Source organism: Salmo salar, chromosome ssa21 (assembly GCF_905237065.1).
Source record: "Salmo salar chromosome ssa21, Ssal_v3.1, whole genome shotgun sequence".
In the NCBI taxonomy this organism is placed as follows: domain Eukaryota; kingdom Metazoa; phylum Chordata; class Actinopteri; order Salmoniformes; family Salmonidae; genus Salmo; species Salmo salar.
Genome location: NC_059462.1, coordinates 2,409,080 through 2,430,264, shown reverse-complemented (window position 1 = coordinate 2,430,264; position 21,185 = coordinate 2,409,080). Strand labels below are relative to the sequence as shown.

Here is a 21,185-nt window from a genome sequence, read left to right as displayed (position 1 = left end):
TCAAGACATCAGTCAGGAAGTTAAAGCTTGGTCGCAAATGGGTCTTCCAAATGGACAATGACCTCAAGCATACTTCCAAAGTTGTGGCAAAATGGATTAAGGACAACAACATCAAGGTATTGGAGTGGCCATCACAAAGCCATGATCTCAATCCTATGGAAAAATGTGTGGGCAGAACTGAAAAAGCGTGTGCGAGCAAGGAGGCCTACAAACCTGACTCAGTTACCTGCCTACAAACCTGACTAAGCCCTTGCTGTCTCTACCTGGCCGGTTCCCCTCTCTCCACTGGGATTCTCTGCCTCTAACCCTATTACAGGGGCTGAGTCACTGGCTTACTGGTGCTCTTCCATGCCGTCCCTAGGAGGGGTGCGTCACTTGAGTGGGTTGAGTCACTGACGTGGTCTTCCTGTCTGGGTTGGCGCCCCCCCTTGGGTTGTGCCGTGGCGGAAATCTTTGTGGGCTATACTCGGCCTTGTCTCAGGATGGTAAGTTGGTGGTTGAAGATATCCCTCTCTTTAACTCTCCAAGTTAAACAATTTAAAGGCAATGCTACCAAATACTAATTGAGTGTATGTAAACTTCTGACCCACTGGGAATGTGATGAAAGAAATAAAAGCTGAAATAAATCATTCTCTCTACTATTATTCTGACATTTCACATTCTTAAAATAAAGTGTTGATCCTAACTGACCTAAAACAGGGAATTTGTACTTGGATTAAATGTCAGGAATTGTGAAAAACTGTAGATATTACATTCCATTAAATAGCAGTTCAACCAAAACTTTGAGGTAAAATGGTCTGCCGCAGATTTAAAAAAATCTGCCCTGAAACAAACAGTGTACATGTGGAATTTGGTTTGCATGTAGACTCTTCACAGGACAAGCCAACATATGAGTCTATCTTAGCTGTCACATTTCAGAGGCGTGACTCGAGAGCAGCTATTAGCTGTGTGCTGTAAGTACAAGGAGAGGCAGAATTGGAACATGTACCTCTAATTCACAACCACACACACATATATGTACACACACTAAACTCCTCTCTCAAGCAGAAGATATGCAGATGGCAATAGCCAATCTGAGCCACTGACATGGAGGTGCATATCATTTAAAGCCTTGTTTGCATCTTAAAATATATTGGGACCATATTGACAAACAGTACACATCATGTCACTGAGGGCCCTCTCATTTGCACGGGCTCCTCTGCTGTTCCATATGCATAGAAACGTCACACACAAAAACATACACACAGAGATACACACACACACACACACACACACACACACACACACACACACACACACACACACACACACACACACACACACACACACACACACACACACACACACACACACACACACACACACACACACACACACACGAGGCTTGGTAAGAAGGCGATACTTCTCTCCACATAATAAATGTGGCCTCTGCCCAGCCTGAAGGTCACCTTTAATTTCTGTCTAATGGCTGAGAGTCAACTGTTTTCCAAATGAGACGTATGCAGAGCAGACTACAGAGTAAATATTGAAATCACCTCCGGGGCTGCCACAAATCAGGTGCAGCTCAAAGGACTGTTAGAGTTCAGCATATGGCATTCTCTGATGCATTGTGATGTACGCATTTTGAATGTTTCTTTCACCTACAGTGTACGATTGACGTACACTGAGTATACCAAATATTAGGAACACCTTCCTAATATTGAGTTGACCCCCCCGTTTGCACTCAGCACAGCCTATATTATTTGGGGCATGGATTCTAAGAGGTGTCGAAAGCGTTCCACAGGGATGCTGGCCCATGTTGACTCCAATGCTTCCCACAGTTGTGTCAAGTTGGCTGGATGTCCTATGAGTGGTGGACCATTCTTGATACACATGGGAAACTGTTGAGCGTGAAAAACCCCAGCATCATTGCAGTTCTTGACACTGGCACCTATACACTGTTCAAAGGGACTTAAATATTTTGTCTTGCCCATTCATCCTCTGAATACCACACATACAAAATTATCTCAAGACTTAAAATCCTTCTTTAACATGTCTCCTCCCCTTCATGTACACTGACTGAAGTGGATTTAAAAAGTGACATCAATAAGGGATCATAGCTTTCACCTGGATTCACCTGGTCAGTCTATGTCATGGAAAGAGCAAGTGTTCTTAATGTTTTGTATACTCAGTGTATATTGTGAATAAAAAAGATTAACCAAATGTGATCAAATCATCAGCGATATGAATCTATTCTAGCAGCCATTGTGATGTTGAGAGAAATTATTGAAAGGTATGTCTGCCAAGAGATACTTTTTGGCAGAACATTTGAAAAGTTTTACAAAAACTGGCAAATTTACCAAGATCTGCCAAGAGGCGGACCTAAACGGACTTGGTCTCATTTCAAACAGGTCGATTATCCTCTTTATCATTTTCAATCCATCACACTGCCACTGTCCACCCCGACCCCCCTCCTTCCGACCCCACACTATCTTCATACAACATGTGACAGACTCTATAAATCGAAACCTTTGTTCCTATAATTGTTTCATTTCAGCTGATTAATTGTCACTTGCTCATACAGTAACTCGCACCCACCTAACACTCAATCTAATAAGGAGGTATCAAGATCTCAGAAATGAGCAACAAGTCTATTTAAATGACTGGAGGTCTAAATGTCGAACAGCCCATCCCACTCCCTACTCCTAATCTGCATTCATTACTATGCAAACAAAATGATCCCGACTTCATGGATTCTTTCAAAGTCACCTTTAAAAATTCAGACAGCCAGACTCATCTCATAGACACACACAGAGACAATCCTCTTTGGCCACAAACAAACAGCACAACAGGGTCATGTTCATTAGGACAGGCAACAGGCAACGTTTGAAAAAAATAAAATTAACAGGAAGAAAAAATTGCGCTTCTCATTGAGCCAGGTAGTCCATCGCGGTTTCAGTCCATTACTTTTCATTTGGTGCATAATGCACATGATCCAGTGTTGCGTTGTACAGAGACGGCCACACCACACCAGCTGGAAGAAAAATTGCAATTTGCTGAGCGCCACCCCCATTTCAACAAATGGAGAATATCACGGCAGGAGAGTCGGAAAACGGGGAATAACGGTGACGAGGTCTGATAGTAGCCCTCGAAGCAGCTGTCAAATTAAATAATAATGAAGCGTCTATTAATATGCAAAGGAAGCAGCAGCCTCGACTGGCTGAATGCTGCCATGCCTCTGCATATTGTCAGAATCTTCATCATTAATTAACATGCGAAGCTGCCCATACCTGCGCCCAATGTCAGAACATTTCTCTCTTACAACAAACGCCCACACTGATGCCACAGCCCTCCGCAACACCAACCTGCGTAATTCAATTACATAAAATCAGTATTAACTCCTCATCGGTACACAAAAGAAAGACTGACTTTTACGGCTCTTTTGCCCTTCTCTCTACAGAAAGGCAGTGCTTTATCTACTGTGTAATGTCACATTCTTTGTATCTGGAGGGCACCCACACCCACATTAACACACACAAACTTCAGAGTGGCGCAGCGGTCTAAGGCACTGCATCTCAGTGCTAGAGGCGTCACTACATACCCTGGTTTGATCCCATGCTGTATCACAACCGTTTGTAATCGGGAGTCCCATAGGGCGGAGCACAATTGGCCCAGCGTTGTCTGGGTTAGGGGAGGGTTTGGCCAGGGTAGGCCGTCATTGTAAAATAAGATTTTGTTCTTAACTGACTTGCCTAGTTAAATAAAGGTTAAAAAAATGTATTAAAAACGTACACACAAAAGTGCGCGAAAGCACACAAATGCATATACACACACACACACACACACACACACACACACACCAATGGACACATACACACAAATACACAAAGGGTGTTTCATTAAATGGAAACCAAAGCAAGTGGAACTGGTGTCAGGTGCAAAACATACACATATCAAGAATGTCTCTCACATAAAAATTATCTCAAAAGATGAGTCATTGAGTCATTGTGTGGAAAGCATACTTTCAAAATGTACTGTACTCAACTTTGGCAAAACAACAAAAGTCCCCATTTTCAAAGATTGGTTGAACAATCTCTGTCACTCTTTGAAAAGCTTGCTGTGGGGAATTAAAACAAACAACCCACCTCCCCAAATAAAATGTATATTACAGCATGTGAAGTTTCCATGCATTACTTATGGCACTTCACTTAAAGCCCCCAGGCAGCCATGGGACATTAGGTGATTTGCCGGATTTGGTGCAATGCATCATGGGGTGAATTTTCAGGGCTCATTTTTGTTAATTGGAGTCACCTGCTCGGCGAAGACGGGGGGACTGGTAGTCAGCGGAGAGATCGATGGGGAACTTTATTTGTAAATCTAACATCAGGAGCAACAATAACATGCCACTGTGTACAAAACTTGTTGTTATATTATTCTCTGTTTTTCTTTTTTTTGCTGCACGTGTTAACGGCGCAGTGTGTTATCCAGTGCATGGAATAACCAAATATTTGGGTAATGCTTTTTAAAGGGGATCCATTGGTTTTGAAGCCGTTTTGGTGCTGGGGGGAGTATGACGTGCCACCTGCCATAACCATTCACGACAGTTTGCAGTGTGTCAGTTTTGTGATGGATCGATTAATGTGTTCGGACACATGCGAAAACGTGTGTTCCATTGCTAGTAAAAAAGAAGACTTATCTAAATGATCACTTTGCATCCTTTTGAAGTGTAAATTGTGATAACTTTGTTACGGACTTGTTCTTAAATATGTACAATAATCAAACCACAGAAGCCAGTTAGGGAGAAAGTTCAGCCATCTTGGCTTTTGCAGCCACAAACAGAAAGGCAGCTGCACCAACAAAAAAACCTCTATTACTTTATCTCTCTCCTCTGAATACCCTGACTAAATGTCAAGATCATAGACTCCCTCCAGGCTTAAAGGGGAGGGATATCAAAAGGCTTTTCTGTTGCTTTATGTTCCACAAAATAAAACCATGGCTTTCTCATCTTTGCTGTTCCAAATAGCCGTTGAGTCCCCCCCCCCCCCCCCATTCCAAACAAGACACATAGAGTCTGTGACATCACCACACTCCCAGAGTTCAATGCTGGGCGTTGATCTGTGAGCCTCCATTATTAAGGATGTTGCCCATTTGTGTCTGCTATTGAATTTTAAACACTTCTCAGATGCATGTTTTTTTTTTGGCTTTGAAAGAAAGAAGAAAACGCACTCCCACGCTATTTTTGAGAGATGAGAAAATGTGTACGTACGTAAAGTAGGAAGCTTATCAGAACTACTCGAGTGCAGCAAAATCTTGGAGGCAAACGTGTAAGGTTGCAGAGAAAACATAGCAAATTGTATGTACTGTAGTTGTCACGGTTTCTTTCTGCTTGGTTTAATACAGCAAAAATAAGAGTTAAAACCTCTCTGGGATATGTGGGACGCTAGCGTCCCGCCTTGACAACAGCCAGTGAAATTGCAGGGCGCCAAATTCAAAACAACAGAAATCTCATCATTTAAATTCCTCAAACATACAAGTATTATACACCATTTTAAAGATAAACTTCTTGTTAATCCAGCCCCAGTGTCTGATTTCAAAAAGGCTTTACGGCGAAAGCATACCATATGATTATGTTAGGTCAGCGCCTAGTCACAAAAAACATACAGCCATTTTCCAGCCAAAGAGAGTAGTAACAAAAAGCAGAAATAGAGATAAAATGAATCACTAACCTTTGATGATCTTCATCAGATGGCACTCATAGGACTTCATGTTACACAATACATGTATGTTTTGTTCGATAAAGTTCATATTTATATCCAGAAATCTCATTTTACATTGGCGCGTTATGTTCAGCAAATGTTTTGCCTCCAAAACATCCAGTGATTTTGCAGGGAGCCACATCAATTTACAGAAATACTCATCATAAACGTTGATATAAGATACAAGTGTTTTACATAGAATTAACTTCTCTAGGGTAGGGGGCAGTATTTTGATGTCCGGATGAAAGGCGTGCCCGTAGTAAACTGCCTGCTACTCAGGCTCAGAAGGTAGGATATGCATATTATTAGTGAAACACTGAAGTTTCTAAAACTGTTTGAATGATGTCTGTGAGTATAACAGAACTCATATGGCAGGCAAAAACCTGAGAAAAATCCAACCAGGAAGTGTGGAAATCTGAGGTTTGTAGTTTTTCAAGTGATTGCCTATACAGTATACAGTGACTTAGGGTTCATTTTGCACTTCCTAAGGCTTCCACTAGATGTCAACAGTCTTTCGAACGTTGTTTCATGCTTCTACTGTGAATGGGGAGAAAATAAGAGCTCCTGGAAGTAGATGAGTGAGAAAATGACATGAGCTCAGTGGCGCGCTCTCACGTGAGAGCTTCATCGGAATGCACTCCCAGGAATCCCAGTTCCACAATAAATGTTTGTTTTGTTTCGATAAAGTCCATATTTATGTCCAAATACCTCCTTTTTGTTTGCGTGTTCAGTTCACTATTCCAAATGCACAATGCGCAAGCACTAAGTTCAGACAAAAAGTCAAAAAAGTTATATTACAGTTCGTAGAAACATGTCAAACGATGTATAGAATCAATCTTTAGGATGTTTTTATCATAAATCTTCAATAATATTCCAACCGGACAATTCCTTTGTCTTTTTTAAATGAAAAGGAACTCAGCTCGCTCCACGGCCGTGCGCGTGACTTAGCTCATTGCATTCTGCCAGACCACTGGTTCAAACAGCTCTTATTCTCTCCCCATTCACAGTAGAAGCCTGAAACAACGTTCTAAAGACTGTTGAAACCTAGTGGAAGCCTTAGGAAGTGCAATATGACCCCACAGACACTATATATTGGATAGGCAATCACTTGAAAAACTACTAACCTCAGATTTCCCACTTCCTGGTTGGATTTTCTCTCCGGTTTTTGCCTGCCATATGAGTTCTGTTATACTCACAGACATCATTCAAACAGTTTTAGAAACTTCAGAGTGTTTTCTATCCAAATCTACTAATTATATGCATATTCTAGCTTTTGGGCCTGAGTAGCAGGCAGTTTACTCTGGGCACCTTATTCATCCAAGCTACTCAATACTGCCCCCAGATCACAAAGAAGTTAAGAAAACCCTAATGACGGTACAATATTAGTAAAGAAGGAAAAAGGAAAAGAAGGGGGAAAAAATGTAAATCAGAGCACTTACATCAAAGCCGTCACAATGCAACCAGCAACAAACAGAACAAAAGCATTAGCTGCAATAAGACTCGCCCGGGGGTGCATTTGGGAACAAACGGTTGTTGTTGATTCTTGTGGTGATAACGCTTACTTTAGCATCAACCATGCCTATGTACATACACCAGTGAAGTGGATTTAATCACACTAATTAGAATGCTCTCAAGGCGAAACGCAATATCTACTGAAAATAATCAGAGAGAAAAGGATGCCACTACAATTTATTGGAATGGCATCTCCCTCGGTCTCTCTCTCTTTCTCTGAGTTTAGGATCAGTTTTTTGTAAAAGAGTTTAAATGAGCGGCTTGGTTGTCTGATGGTTGTCTGGTAGTGGTGTGTTTGCATGTGTCACTTCGCTCTGCTTGCCATTAAGAGGACAAATTAGAGGGAGGCAGGGAGTGCTATGGGGAAGTTGAGGGTATGGAGGATTGTTTCATTGGCGAGTGTGTGTTTGTGTGTAAACACTTAGCGTGTGTGTAAGAGTACAAATGTGTGTTTGTATATATATTGAGCATATGCAAACGCATGTGTTTATGTATATGCCTGTCTGTTTGTGTGTAACTACAGTACATACCTGAGGATGGGAATGTTCCAGGGGACATGAGACCGGGGACAGAGTGTGGCATGATGTGTGGGTTCTCTGGTGATGTCACACTCTGGCTCCTCTTAGGAGGTCTGCCTGGTCTGGAGCTGGAAGAGACAGAAGAGAAAGGGCTTTAACTTTTGATGTTTTCTATTGAGACTTACCTAATAACACCCCAATACCCTTCTGTGAAACCTCTCCCACTCCACCCTAAAAAGTCCAAGAGAATGATGGAAAGGGAGGATTTAAGAGGGACGGGATAAGCAGGTGTAGACCGGTGGAGATGAGAGAGACAAGAGGGGATGAGTAAAGAGAGATTGGCAAGTGAAAGAGGGTGAAAAAGAGAGACGTTACAGAGAAAGATGACAGGTGGGAGGAAGAGGTAAGAAGGATAACAACTGAGATGGATGAAGACATATAGAGATGAGGGAGATAGAGAAAGATGTAGGAAGAAAGATGGATGAAGAAAGACGTAGAAATAAAGAGGGATTAGAGATGGAGGAGTGGGGATGAGAGAAGGGGAGAGAGTGAGAGGGGGAGAAAGAGAGGGTGTAAGGTGTTAACATTTTGGACCACTCCAGGATGCATTTCCATTCCAGAAAGCCAACACAACATGGTACTGTAAATAAATTCCCTTTTCAAGGACAGTTGCTATATGCCGCTCCAACATAATAGACTTCCCATAACTAATTAGATTACATGCTGAAATTCTTTGCTTTATTGAAGATCAACCCCTTTTTGATGCATAATTCATCGGCCGTACCTCGTTACCTGCTCCCGTGTATTAATATCCCAGCACACTATTTGAATACCCTCGTTTGCATATACTAAAACTTAGCCATTGCCTCTGCATTCTGGCAGCCCTCTCAGCCTGGAAATTACATGTTAACCTGTTATAATTATTACAGTCAGGCCACACTATTGATTTATGGGACTTTGAAAAAAGAAATATGTATGTGTAGTTCTGGTAATGAATGATATTTTAAGGTTCTTCAGGAAATTAAAAGCCACTGGCTGCCTTGGGAAATGTTCCTCTTGCTTGATTTAATGTGACGCCGTAGCTTGGAGGTGGTGGAGAGACGAGGTGATTTGGTGATTCAGACCTGTTGGACGTTTCTGATGGGCCCCCTTTTATTACTGCAAACGAGAAGGGGCACAGACTTGGAAGTGATAAATTACTTCTCTGGCTTACTGTTGTAGAAGCAGAAAAAGCCTTCAGAGCTGGGCTGATGTACCCTGGGTATGTATTTCCCCCATATCTTACTCAGTCACTTATTAATAAGTATCACAATCGATATCTACTCTAGTTGGATTAGTTATAGTTACAAAAAGTCTACGGGGTTGAATCGTAATAATATGTGACTTGTTTCAGGAAACTAGGCGTATGTCACAAGTCACGACTTTACAGGAAAGACATTTTAATATTTATTAGATTTTTTTCTCAAAACTCGTTTTTTGGCAGAAATACCTGGAACATTTGAACTTTCCTGTGCCTTAAAAAAAATGTGTATGTAATCTGTAAATACGAAGAAAGTTGTTAAATTACGAGCCTAGTTCGTTTAGCCACAGAAAATGTCAGGAACCTTCCCGCTAGCCATGATTGGCTGAGATAATGAATGGGCTGGATATGCCGAGAGATGAGTTATGGATTGGATTGCTGTGTAGCATCTTCTGTCTATAAACTGAGCTGTTCATTATGTGCAATCATTTCTACTGCAGTTTTTTCTAAAGATATAGTGTTAGCCATGGAGAACTGCAAATGTGTTGCTACTGCTCTCAAAAGCATTGCTGCCCTGAATTTATCAGGCGCTATCGACAAAGGTCAGTGGGAAAAAGCTGTGATGGACTACTTTCAGGAGGACGATTCTTATGGCATTGCACATGGTCAGTGTGAACCAGAATGACTTGAAACAATGGACCAAGCAAGCTGTACAAACAAAACGGAAACTGTGACAATAACTCTAGTACGAACTCAAACCCAGGCGCAGAGAAACACAGCAGGCAGAGGTGAGGGTAAATACAGAATGTTTACTGAAGTAGTCACAGAAAAAAAAAAAAAAGCAAGTGCACATGAGTACAATACAAAATAAGACAAGAGACCTGAGCAACCGGCCCAGTTCCATAGAGTCCTAAATAGTCCTAAACCAGGTGAACCCAATAATCCCAATCAGGCTCACCTGGACACTAGAACCATAAAGGTGCCTTCCAGTGGCACCCTCAGGGATTACACTCCATGATGACCTCTAACCTGTGACCTCTAACCCCCCCCCCCCCCCAAGGAACGGCATCCGACGTTCCACCATGGTTAGCTGAACGTCGACGGAAGTCCCGAATGAGTCTGGGGTCCAAAATGTCCCAGGCCGGAACCCAGGACCGTTTCTCAGAGCCGTAACCCTCCCAGTCCATGAGATACTGAGTCCCCCGCCGGATCTGATGGCTGGAGAGGATGCCTCGCACCGTGTAGGCTGGCTGTCCCACTATCATGCGAGGCGGAGGTGGAGGCCGAGTGGCCAGAACCAGAGGACTGAACACCACAGGCTTGAGTCTGGAGATGTGGAAGGTGGGATGAACCCTCATGGACCAGGGAAGATGAAGATGGTAGGCCACTGGATTGATGCACCGTATAATCTTGAATGGCCCAATGTACCGGGGTGCCAACTTCCTAGATTATATGCATAGACGCAGGTCCCTAGTAGAGAAGCCAGACCATCTGGCCTGGATGCAGGAGGTTTATGGCACAATCATAGGGACTGTGAGGAGGTAGTTTGCTGGCCCTTTGTTTGCTGAAGGCCTGACCCAAATCACAGTAATCCTGAGGTATGCGGGAAAGATCAGGCTTGTAACTCCCAGCCAGAGGAACACTAGAGTCGGAAGTCTCCAGACGAGCAGGACCGGAAAGGTCTGGAGAGAGCTGCTGGAAGTGAACTGGCATGATGGATTCCATCCCAGAACTCTTCCTGAAGGCCAGTCAATCTGAGGATTATGGGTGGAAAGCCACGGATGTCCAAGAACCAGGGGAAGCTCATCAGAGTCCACCAGATGAAACTGGATAAGCTCCACATGGTCATCCAGAACTAGTAGCTGAATAGGCATGGTGAGTTGCTTCACCTTCCCAGACCCTAGGGGTTGAAAATCCAGTGCAGTGACCAACAACGGAGTGTCCAGTTTAGTGAGTGGCAGCCTCTGTTGGCGAGCTAATGTTAGATCCAGAAAACAGCCGGTAACCCCACAGTCTATGAAAGCAGAAATGTCCAACTGCCCATTGTCCCACCGCATGTTGGCCGGAAGCAAGGTGCATGTCATGTTGGCAGCTGGAGACTGTATATGACTCGCCAGTATTCTCCCGTTTACTGATGAGTCATCCCGTTCTCCCATCAGCTCGGGACAGGAGGCCCGGAAATGTCCAGACTGTCCACAGTAAAGGCAACGTGGCTCGTTAATCCTGCGCCTTCTCTCCAGAGCGGAAAGTCTGGTGTTGTCCCAATTCTTGAATAGCTTTTCTTACTTTGAGAAAAAAAGGAGTAGTATTTTGTAGTTGGGAATAATAATCTCCAGGTGTTCTGTAAATTATTTGTAGAGATGAAATGTTTCAACCTCTTTGGAGGTTCCTTGAATTTGCCTTTTTTTTATACGTCTGTCATTGCTACTGAAAGTATGATTTAGGTAATCTGCTAAAATAATAGTTATTCTCTGGATTTTATATAATATAGCTTGAATTATATATAAAAACACCAGATTTGACCCTTTTGGGATATACAATGAAATCAATGTGTATTTTGCACCATGTAAAGTACAATTTAACATTAGAAAATGTCCTTCTTGGTCGGTGTGCTGGTATATAAGGGAAAAGGGTGTATTCTTATTCATCAGGATGCCTACACCTCTGCTGTTACCACAGTAGGTGGCAGCATAGGTCTCTCCAACCCAGCTCCTCTTTAACACTAGACCCGTTGAGCCTCAAGTCATTCTGACTGCAACATTCTAACAGTGTAATTAATACATTTCATGTATGCTATAAAAATATATATAATGTGGTTGTGTTTATGAAGGCATTGGCTTAACATCAATATACAATTTGTATTTTATTTAAAATACACAATAGCATTTTTATTTGTTTATGTTACTTTAAGCTATATGCAAAAACTAAAAAACACCATTTTTATTTTCAAGTGTTCAATCAATTTTATTCATTGAGTGCCTTTGTTACAACTATGAAATAGAAAGCATATGTGTGGGAAGAAGGTAACAGCTTATTTTTATAATGACAAAATAAATTAAATACTCCAACCACCAAGATGAAGCATGCAAGAAGCATGGTCAAATGACAAAAATATCAGTAGCCTAAACATCATTATAAGTGCCAAGTGGCCTTGACAAATAGTGAAAATCAGCACAAAACCAATAATGGCATTTCTAATGTCCTTAATTTTGTGGCTATAGTCGAACAACTATGGCTGAATTATTATCCTTACACTATACTAGTCGAATAAGATATGGGAGATATGACGAATTTTGGCAAATATATTTATTTATAGACTAATTCAAATCAGTAGCGAATTTAGGTACGGGCAACATGGGCAGCGGCCTAGGGCGGCATCTTGCCGGCACCGGGTGCCCCCGGGTGCAGGCGGGCGCGGGTGCTGAAAGGGGGGGTTCGCCAGGGCACCATACAAGCTAGAACCGCCACATACACTAGAAACAAATAGCCAAACCGAAAACTGCAGACAAAAATGCGTACTGCTACTAAGATCAGTGAAATGTAGGCTAAACACTGGCACAACACCGGTTATGCTTCTTTTCTTTGCAAGCAACATTGTCCATGGTGTCATTTCTTCCCTTGCCAACATAAGGTTCCACAAGCCTCATCACCACCTTCTCTGACACCTGCAGCAGGTCTTTTCAAAGATATTGAAAGCTGTTCAGCATGTACAATTACTCACGCTCTCACTGTGTAGCCTGCTCCAAGTAGGCCAGAGTAGATTGATAAAACTGTTTGGAATCGGTGGACTGATATAGGGTACATACCATTTTGAAATTATAATTCGAACAGATAAATACAATAGAATGGCCCACCCTGTTATTCATTCACAATTGGTGATTTCATAATTATGCATCGTTCTTCGGGAGAAGGGGGTGAGGGGTGGGGGGGGCAACGGGAAACCACAAGAAAATGACATGCCCTCCTAAAACTGGTTATGACTCCAGTTCTGTTTATGATATTAAGATTCTAACACCGACAGTGCGTTACATAGACTTATTTAGGAAAAGTCAAGACTTTAAAAAAGAGACTGCTTTAGCGGTTCCAGTGTTAAATATTAAACATTTCCTTTTTTGAAATGCAGGAAAACCACATCTGCTGACAATCTCTTCAAGTGTTCAAGAACCATATGCTGCTTTGTATTCCCATCATGAAGCTCGTGCACATTCCATGCAATAAGTAGGATTTTGTTGGTCTTTACTTGTATAAATTCAAAGTTATCTGGCAAAAAGAAATCCATGTCATTACATTAAGATACAAGGGGGTTATATCTATATGCAATAACATTCACAAGTTGATTTAAAATCTTTAACCCTTGATCATGGTTGGTGTCTTGACGGAATTGTCCAAAATCGTGTGACAAAATGTTTTACTTTTCTGTCCTTGCATTTATGGCAGTGTAAATTGTCATTATATCATATATTACGCATTAATCAGTTAAATTAAGCATTTAACTTGAACCCTGTAACAATCCTGGATCTAGCTGTCGGGCAGTTGTTTGTATAGAGATCTCAGAAATGTAGTGTTATGTGATGAAAACAGTTTTCATGGGCACACAAATCCAAAATAATAAATGCAATAGAAAAATGGAATGCTTCTAACCGAAAGAGTCAGCATACCTTGATACTTAAAGCCTAAAATTGATACTGTCATTAACGTGGTTCTTCAATAATGATGCATAATACTTGTTGGATGTGCATTTGGAGTAGAGCTGTTTAATTACATCGTGATAGTTTCACATATCATCATCTCATCCAGGAAGGACTGTTCCGAATGACAGTCAAGTGATTAACAGCTGTTGTGATAGTGCATGCAATGTAACAACATCCCAAGTGCTTTAAAAAAGGTGTTTGTGAGGAATGTCCAGAATATGTTGGTGTATCATTCGTTATGCCGGTGAAGACAGTTGTGCCTGGATCCACGTTGGATTTAATATCCCTAGCGAATTGAGGTTGATCATCTGCTTGATTTACAGCAGGCTCTCGTTAGATTTAACAGATAAAGCATAAAGGTAATGAGTTCATGTTTTCATATGTTTTTGTTACTCGGATTGGACACCGAGTCTACTGTGTGCAATTGTGTAGAATAGACTATAGCGCAACACCCAACGCTCTTCTAATGAATTGCCCTGGATATAATGACAACAAATGACATAGCCTAGTGGGCTTATTCACAATATGAATTGGTAATGAAATAGCATGACAAATACATGTTCTATTGCATGTTACACCTGCAATTTAAAAAAAATACAAGAGTCTTGAAGTAGCCTATTTGAACTTGCATTTGGAGCTCAGATATCCAAGCACTGGAATAGGCCTACCTCAATTTGGTGGTTGAAAAGTCCTTGTAATTATTGTAGCCAATTTATAAATTATCCTGTGAGTTCATCTTTGATCAGTTTTTGTGATTGAAGAGTGTTGACCTACTCTGTTGCGGTAAAATGATGTGCGGTTATTATTAGGAAAACAACATCTAATGTTGGCTTCAACTTGGCCTTCCATACACATCCTTCCATTAAAAAAGTTACCTGGTTTTTGGTCACTTTCTCGTTATAAAAACAGCGACAGTGAGATTAATGATAACGCTATTAACGGCCTCATTATGTGTGCCTGCGTCGCCACATAGGCTACAGAAAGATCGCCATGCATGCATCCAATCTATTTAGTCAGACAATGTCCACATTATTCTCAAACATTATAGAATGTAATAATACTTTGAATATCAAGGCCTAAAGTGGTAATGGCCTACTTTTTCTTTTACACTTTTTGCATGCTTTTTGGGGGAGGGGGGTTCTATATTAGGCTCTATACCTACAATTATATAAATTATACAATTGTATAACATTGAGGTCCTTGAAAATTACAATGAAGTGCATTAAAATGTCCCTGAAATTCCTTGAATTTGACTTGCCAATGTCTGTATGAACCCTGCTTTAAGGATGTATAGTCCTAGGCCATCGTTTTCCAAACTCGGGACCCCAAGGACTGCACGTTTTGGTTTGTGCCTTAACACTGCTGATTAGTTGATTAATTGAAACAGCCGTGTAGTGCTATGGCAAAAACCAAAGCGTGCACCCCTTGGGGTCCTGAGGACCAAGGTTGGTAAACCCTGTCCTAGGTCTCTGTTGTTGTATAGGTGAAGTTATGGGTCAATTTGCATAAATTACATTTTATTCCTCAAAGTACACATATGGAACTGCATGAAAATCTTTTATTTTTGTTTCAAACCATTTAGAAATGTTGATCCCTATGTCACATATTGGCCCCATTATTTATATAAAGACCCATTTAATAGAACACACAAAAAACATAAAGCACTTTGTACTTTGAGGCGCTATGCCTTTTTAGGGCTTTTAAACTCCAACTCCTCTCCTAATGTACAAAAAGTCTGGGGATTTTGTCAGTGTACATACATTGGAGCGTTTTTTTACCTTGTAAATTAAATTAAAGTATAGTGGCTGGTGGGGGTCTACTTAGGGAGAGTGGGTCCACCGAGAGACTGAAGTGAGGTGAGTTGAGGCCACATACCTACAGTACTTCAGAGAAGTGTCTGATGCCCTGCCAGTAATCTCATCCCAATCCCTCAGATAGAGCCCCTCTTCACTCTCACCAACAACCACCATTGAATGTTAGCTATAATGACAAACAAGGAATAATGACTCGACATCTTCTTCCAATCTGTCCAGAACTCTTATTCATTTTACAGCAGATTTGCAAGTCACGGAAATAATAACAATTACATTGTAGTATAATTAAATCCTTCCTTCTCTCTTTCCCAAGCCAAACCTATCCCTCTCCACCTCCCATTTTTCTTCCCCCTTTACCCCACCCAAGCTATGCTTGTCCCAACCTCCCATCTTTTTTCACCCTCCCTTCATCTGACCCACTTACACCCATCTATCCATCCATTGTCATTCATACCAGCCCAACATATACCGCATGCATACACACACCCATTCTCTCCCACCTTCCTATACATATTCACCATCCCTCACTTTTCCCTCACACACCGATTCATATACACACACACACCTACATCCATTGAACAGTTATTAACATACATGCTATATGTGATTTTATAAGGCACATGATTTTATAAGGCACAGTGATTTTATTAGGCCCATTCCCTTATGGGATGAGGAGCGAAGAGGTGTCTTTAGTGGAGAAGTAAAATTGATAAGTCCTGACACTGCTGACATATTGGCTTCATGCATTATTTCAGTGACAAAAGTAAATTTTAAGCACCAGTACTGTTCCCTTCCCCATGCCGGAAAATATTTCACTTATATAGGTGACCAGTTAGCAGACATAGCATTTTATCACATCATCGAGATGTGTAAAAAAAATGTGGATGGAATCGTCTCCTCAAATTTACATTCTTAGACAAAAAGGCACCATCTAGAAGCTAAAAGGGTTATTTGGCTGTCCCCATAGGAAAACCCTTTGAAGAACAATTTCTGGTTCCAGGTGGAACCCTTTTGGGTTCCATGTAGAACCTTCTGAAGAAAGGGTTCTACATGGAACCCAAAACAATTCTATCTGGAACCAAAAAGGATTATCATTTGAGACAGACAAAGTACCCTTTTGGAACCCTTTTTCTTAAAGAGTATCAACAGCAGTATGGCATTTACTTACTTTTGAGAAAATAGGTTTTATGCTCAAACAACAGGAGTAGAGGTTGAACTCAATTGACATTTCCACAATGATTTAATTGTCAGTGCAGTGTGTCAGTTCAGACCGTCTCAGCAGTTTAATATATTCAGTCCTTTATGGGAGGTTTATTTACCTCTATGCAACCTAACGGGGGGGGGGGACAGAGAGCTGAAATGAGTGTCCGTTCAACCTGGGGACATCTGGAAATGTAATTCCCATTTCTACAGAGCCACTATCTCTTTGATCTTATGAGAGGGAGAGATCGCAGACAGTTTTGTTGTCATCACTTTCACTTGTACTCAGTCTGAATTATTTATGAAAGACCTCAATAGACGGCATGTGATGGGTAAAATGATTTTTTCAAACAAAGAAAAACTTACAGCAACTTTGGATCTGATGGCCCAGAGGAGACCAGAGGATGTGGGTGCCGGTAGAAAATAACAGTTTAGAGGAAGTAATATTTAGATCGGCTAGAAGAAGATCTGTCTGATGATTTAGAGGGGTAGCATTTCAGCTTGGGATGCAGTGGACTACACAGCACTGGTGGTGAATGCTATATGACAACCAAATAGGATGCGTGATATTGTCTGAAACAGATATCATTTGGCCACTGCAGGTTGTGGTCATAGTCATGAAGACTGTCTGGGACATAATTCATAACCATGCATCTCAGCATAGTTTAGATTAGAATAGGCTAGATTTAGCATGACTGTAAATTCTCCATATGGAATTTGGTCACGTTAACCATTATTTTCTATTACCCCATGCAAAAATGTATACTGAACAAAAATATGAACGCAACATGCAACAATTTAATCAATTTACTGAGTTAGAGTTCATATAAGGAAATTTGTCAATTGAAGTAAATAAATTAGAACCTAATCTATGTATTTCACATGACTGGTCAGGGGTGCAGCCATGGGTGGACCTGGGAGGGCATAGGCCCACCCACTTGGGAGCCAGGCCCACCCACTGGGAATCAGAATGAGTTTTACCCCCAAAAGGGCTTTATTAGAGAAATACATTTTCATTTTCAATTTCATCAGCTGTCTGGTTGGCTGGTCTCAGACGAACCAGCAGGTGAAGAAGCCGGATGTGGAAATCCTGGGATGTCGTGGTTACACGTGGTCTGCGGTTGTGAGGCCGGATGGACGTATTGACAAATTTTCTAAAACAACGTTAGAGGTAGAGAAATTAACATTAAATTATCTGGAAACAGCTCTGGTGGACATTCCTGCAGTCAGCATTCCAATTGCACGCTCCCCCAAAAATTGAGACATCTGTAGCATTGCGTTGTGTGACAAAACTGCACATTTTAGCGTGGGCTTTTATTATCCCCAGCACAAGGTGCACCTGTGTAATGATCATGCTGCATAATCAGCTTCTTGATATGCCACACTTGTCAGATAGATGGATTATCTTGGCAAGGGAGAAATGTTCACTAACAGGGATGTAATCAAATTTGTGCACACAATTTGAGAGAAATAGGCTTTTTGTGCATATGGAAAAATTCTGGGATATTTTATTTCAGCTCATGAAACATGGGACCAACACTTTACATGCTAAGTTTATATTTTTTGTTTAGTCTATATATATATGTATATATATATATATATATATATATATATATATATATATATATGGCCTTTATATATATATATATATATATATATATATATATATATAAATATAAGACTGAACGAAAAATATAAATTGCTATATTTATATATATACTATTTGTCAAATGTTTGGACAAACCTACTCATTCCAGGGTTTTTCTTTATTTTTTACTATTTTCTACATTGTAGAATAATAGCAAAGACATAACTATGAAATGACTAATATGGATACATGTAGTAACCAAAAAAAGTGTTAGACAAATCAAAAAGTTCCTATTGAAAGTCTACACAACCCTTATGGTGGTAGCATCATGTTATTGGTATGTTTGTAGGGAGTGGGGAATTTGTCCAGATCAAAATAAATACACTACATGACCAAAGGTATGTGGACACCTGCTCATTCCAAAATCATGGGCATTAATATGGATTTGGTCCCCTTTTTGCTGCAATAACAGCCTCCACTCTTCTAGGAAGGCTTTTGTCTAGATGTCGGAACATTGCTACGGGGACATGCTTCCATTTATCCACAATAGAATTAGTGAGGTCTGACACTGATGTTGGCCGATTAGGCTTGGCTTGCAGACGACTTTACAATTAATCCTAAAGGTGTTCGATGGGGTTGAGGTCAGGGCTATGTGCAGGCTAGTCAAGTTCTTCCACACCGATTTCAACAAACCATTTCTGTATGGACCTCACTTTGTGCACGGGGACATTGTCATGCTGAAACAGGAAAGGGCCTTCCCCAAACTGTTGACACAAAGTTGGGAGCACAGAATTGTCTAGAATGCCATTGTATGCTGTAGCATTAAGATTTCAGCCCCAGACCTATAAAAATTAAAACATTAAAATAAAGAGCCCCAGACCAATATTTATTATCCACCAAACTGTACAGTTGGCACTATGCATTGGGGCAGGTCATGTTCTTCTGGCATCCAAGTTTTCCAACCGAGGACAGACAATTTTTACACGCTACGCGCTTCAGCACTTGGTTGTCCTGTTCTGCAAGTTTGTGTGGCCTACCACTTCGTGGCTGAGCCGTTGTTGCTCCTAGATGTTTTCACTTCACAATAACAGCACTTACATTTGACTGGGGCAGCCCTAGCAGGGCAGAAATTTGACAAACTGACTTGTTAGAAAGGTGGCATCCTATGACGGTGCCATGTTGAAAGTCACTGAGCTCTTCAGTGAGGCCATTCTACTACCAATGTTAACTATGGAGATTGCATGGCTGTGTGCTCAATTTTATACACCTGTAAGCAACCAGTGTGGCTGAAATAGCTGAATCCACTAATTTGAAGGCTGAGGAAACCCATCTCAGTCTTCTGAAAACCTAACCCTGGGAAAGAGTTTATATTTTTCAGCAGGACAATAATCATCGGCTGGAGCGTCAAGTGTGTGCTCTGAATGCTCCGAGAGCGAAACGAGATGGGTGGGGCTAAAGCTTAAGAGGGTGTGAACGACGCTGAATGGGTGTAGACAAAGAAGAGCTCTTAACTTGGTACCAAAACATTCAAAGGCCATTTTTTCAAAAGTGTCTTTACAAGTTAATCAACTTTCAAAGCAGAATTACGTTCCCATTGTTCCTCAAATGCAGTGTGTGATATAACCATTTTGTAGCTCTGGGTCTACATTTGGCTACATAAATCCAATTTGAGCTGGTCGGTCACAATTATTATATTTAATATATTTAATATATTTCTAATTCACTGTGGAGTTGTGGATATCACTTTTGTTATATATTCATTTTTTTCTGTCCAGCACCTCACTATTGGATATGCATACTTTTCATGTTTCTACTGGGTCTGTACAGCTCTACAGTAGATCTACTGGGTCTGTACAGCTCTACAGTAGATCTACTGGGTCTGTACAGCTCTCCAGTAGATCTACTGGGTCTGTACAGCCCTACAGCAGATCTACTGGGTCTGTACAGCTCTACAGTAGATCTACTGGGTCTGTACAGCCCTACAGTAGATCTACTGGGTCTGTACAGCTCTACAGTAGATCTACTGGGTCTGTACAGCTCTACAGTAGATCTACTGGGTCTGTACAGCTCTACAGTAGATATACTGGGTCTGTACAGCCCTACAGTAGATCTACTGGGTCTGTACAACTCTACAGTAGATCCACAGTGGAACTCAACCTGACCCAAAACAAAAGAGCTATTTGTCAAGCTGCAGATGCTGACTCCTAAATAGGTTGGCACAGAAACTCATCAGAAGTAGGGCATTATTGAAGGGAGAGATAGTTTAAACTAAAGACTCAATGTGATTTGAATTTTAGTTTGATCAAGAAAGTGCTGTATCTATCCCTACAGATACATATCCTTTCATTCAATCATGAATTTGTTTTTTTATATTAGCGGTTGGTGGCAGTGGCTAGGTAAGCAAAACCAAAGTGTGGATTGCATTCTCTCCTTGTCTATAGACTGCTATCAGGCTATACAGTGGCTTGTGAAAATATTCACCTCCCTTGGCATTTCTCCTATTTTTGTTGCCTTACAACCTGGAATTAAAATAGATTTTTTGGGGGTTTATATCATTTGATTTACACAACATGCCTACCACTTTGAGGATGCAAAATATTTTTTATTGTGAAACAAACAAGAAATAAGACAAAAAAACTGAAAACTTGAGCGTGCATAACTATTCACCCCCCAAAGTCAATACTTTGTATAGCCACCTTTTGCAGCAATTACAGCTGCAAGTCTCTCGGGGTATGTCTCTATAAGCTTGGCGCATCTAGCCACTAGGATTTTTGCCCATTCTTCAAGGCAAAACTGCTCCAGCTCCTTCAAGTTGGGATGGGTTCCGCTGGTGTACAGCAATCTTTAAGTCATACCACAGATTCTCAATTGGATTGAGGTCTGGGCT

At 41.1% G+C, this 21,185-nt stretch overlaps 1 protein-coding gene across 2 annotated transcripts in view; it reads right to left on the bottom strand.

Annotated features, from left to right (window-relative positions):
• The window catches only part of dachd (dachshund d), a 381,753-nt gene that overhangs the window by 194,532 nt on the left and 166,036 nt on the right, over positions 1-21,185 (bottom strand). For both annotated transcript variants that reach the window (XM_014163781.2, XM_014163783.2), the window contains exon 2: positions 7,778-7,893. In XM_014163781.2, the coding sequence (XP_014019256.1) occupies positions 7,778-7,893 (116 nt within the window). The remainder of the gene's footprint in view (positions 1-7,777; positions 7,894-21,185) is intronic.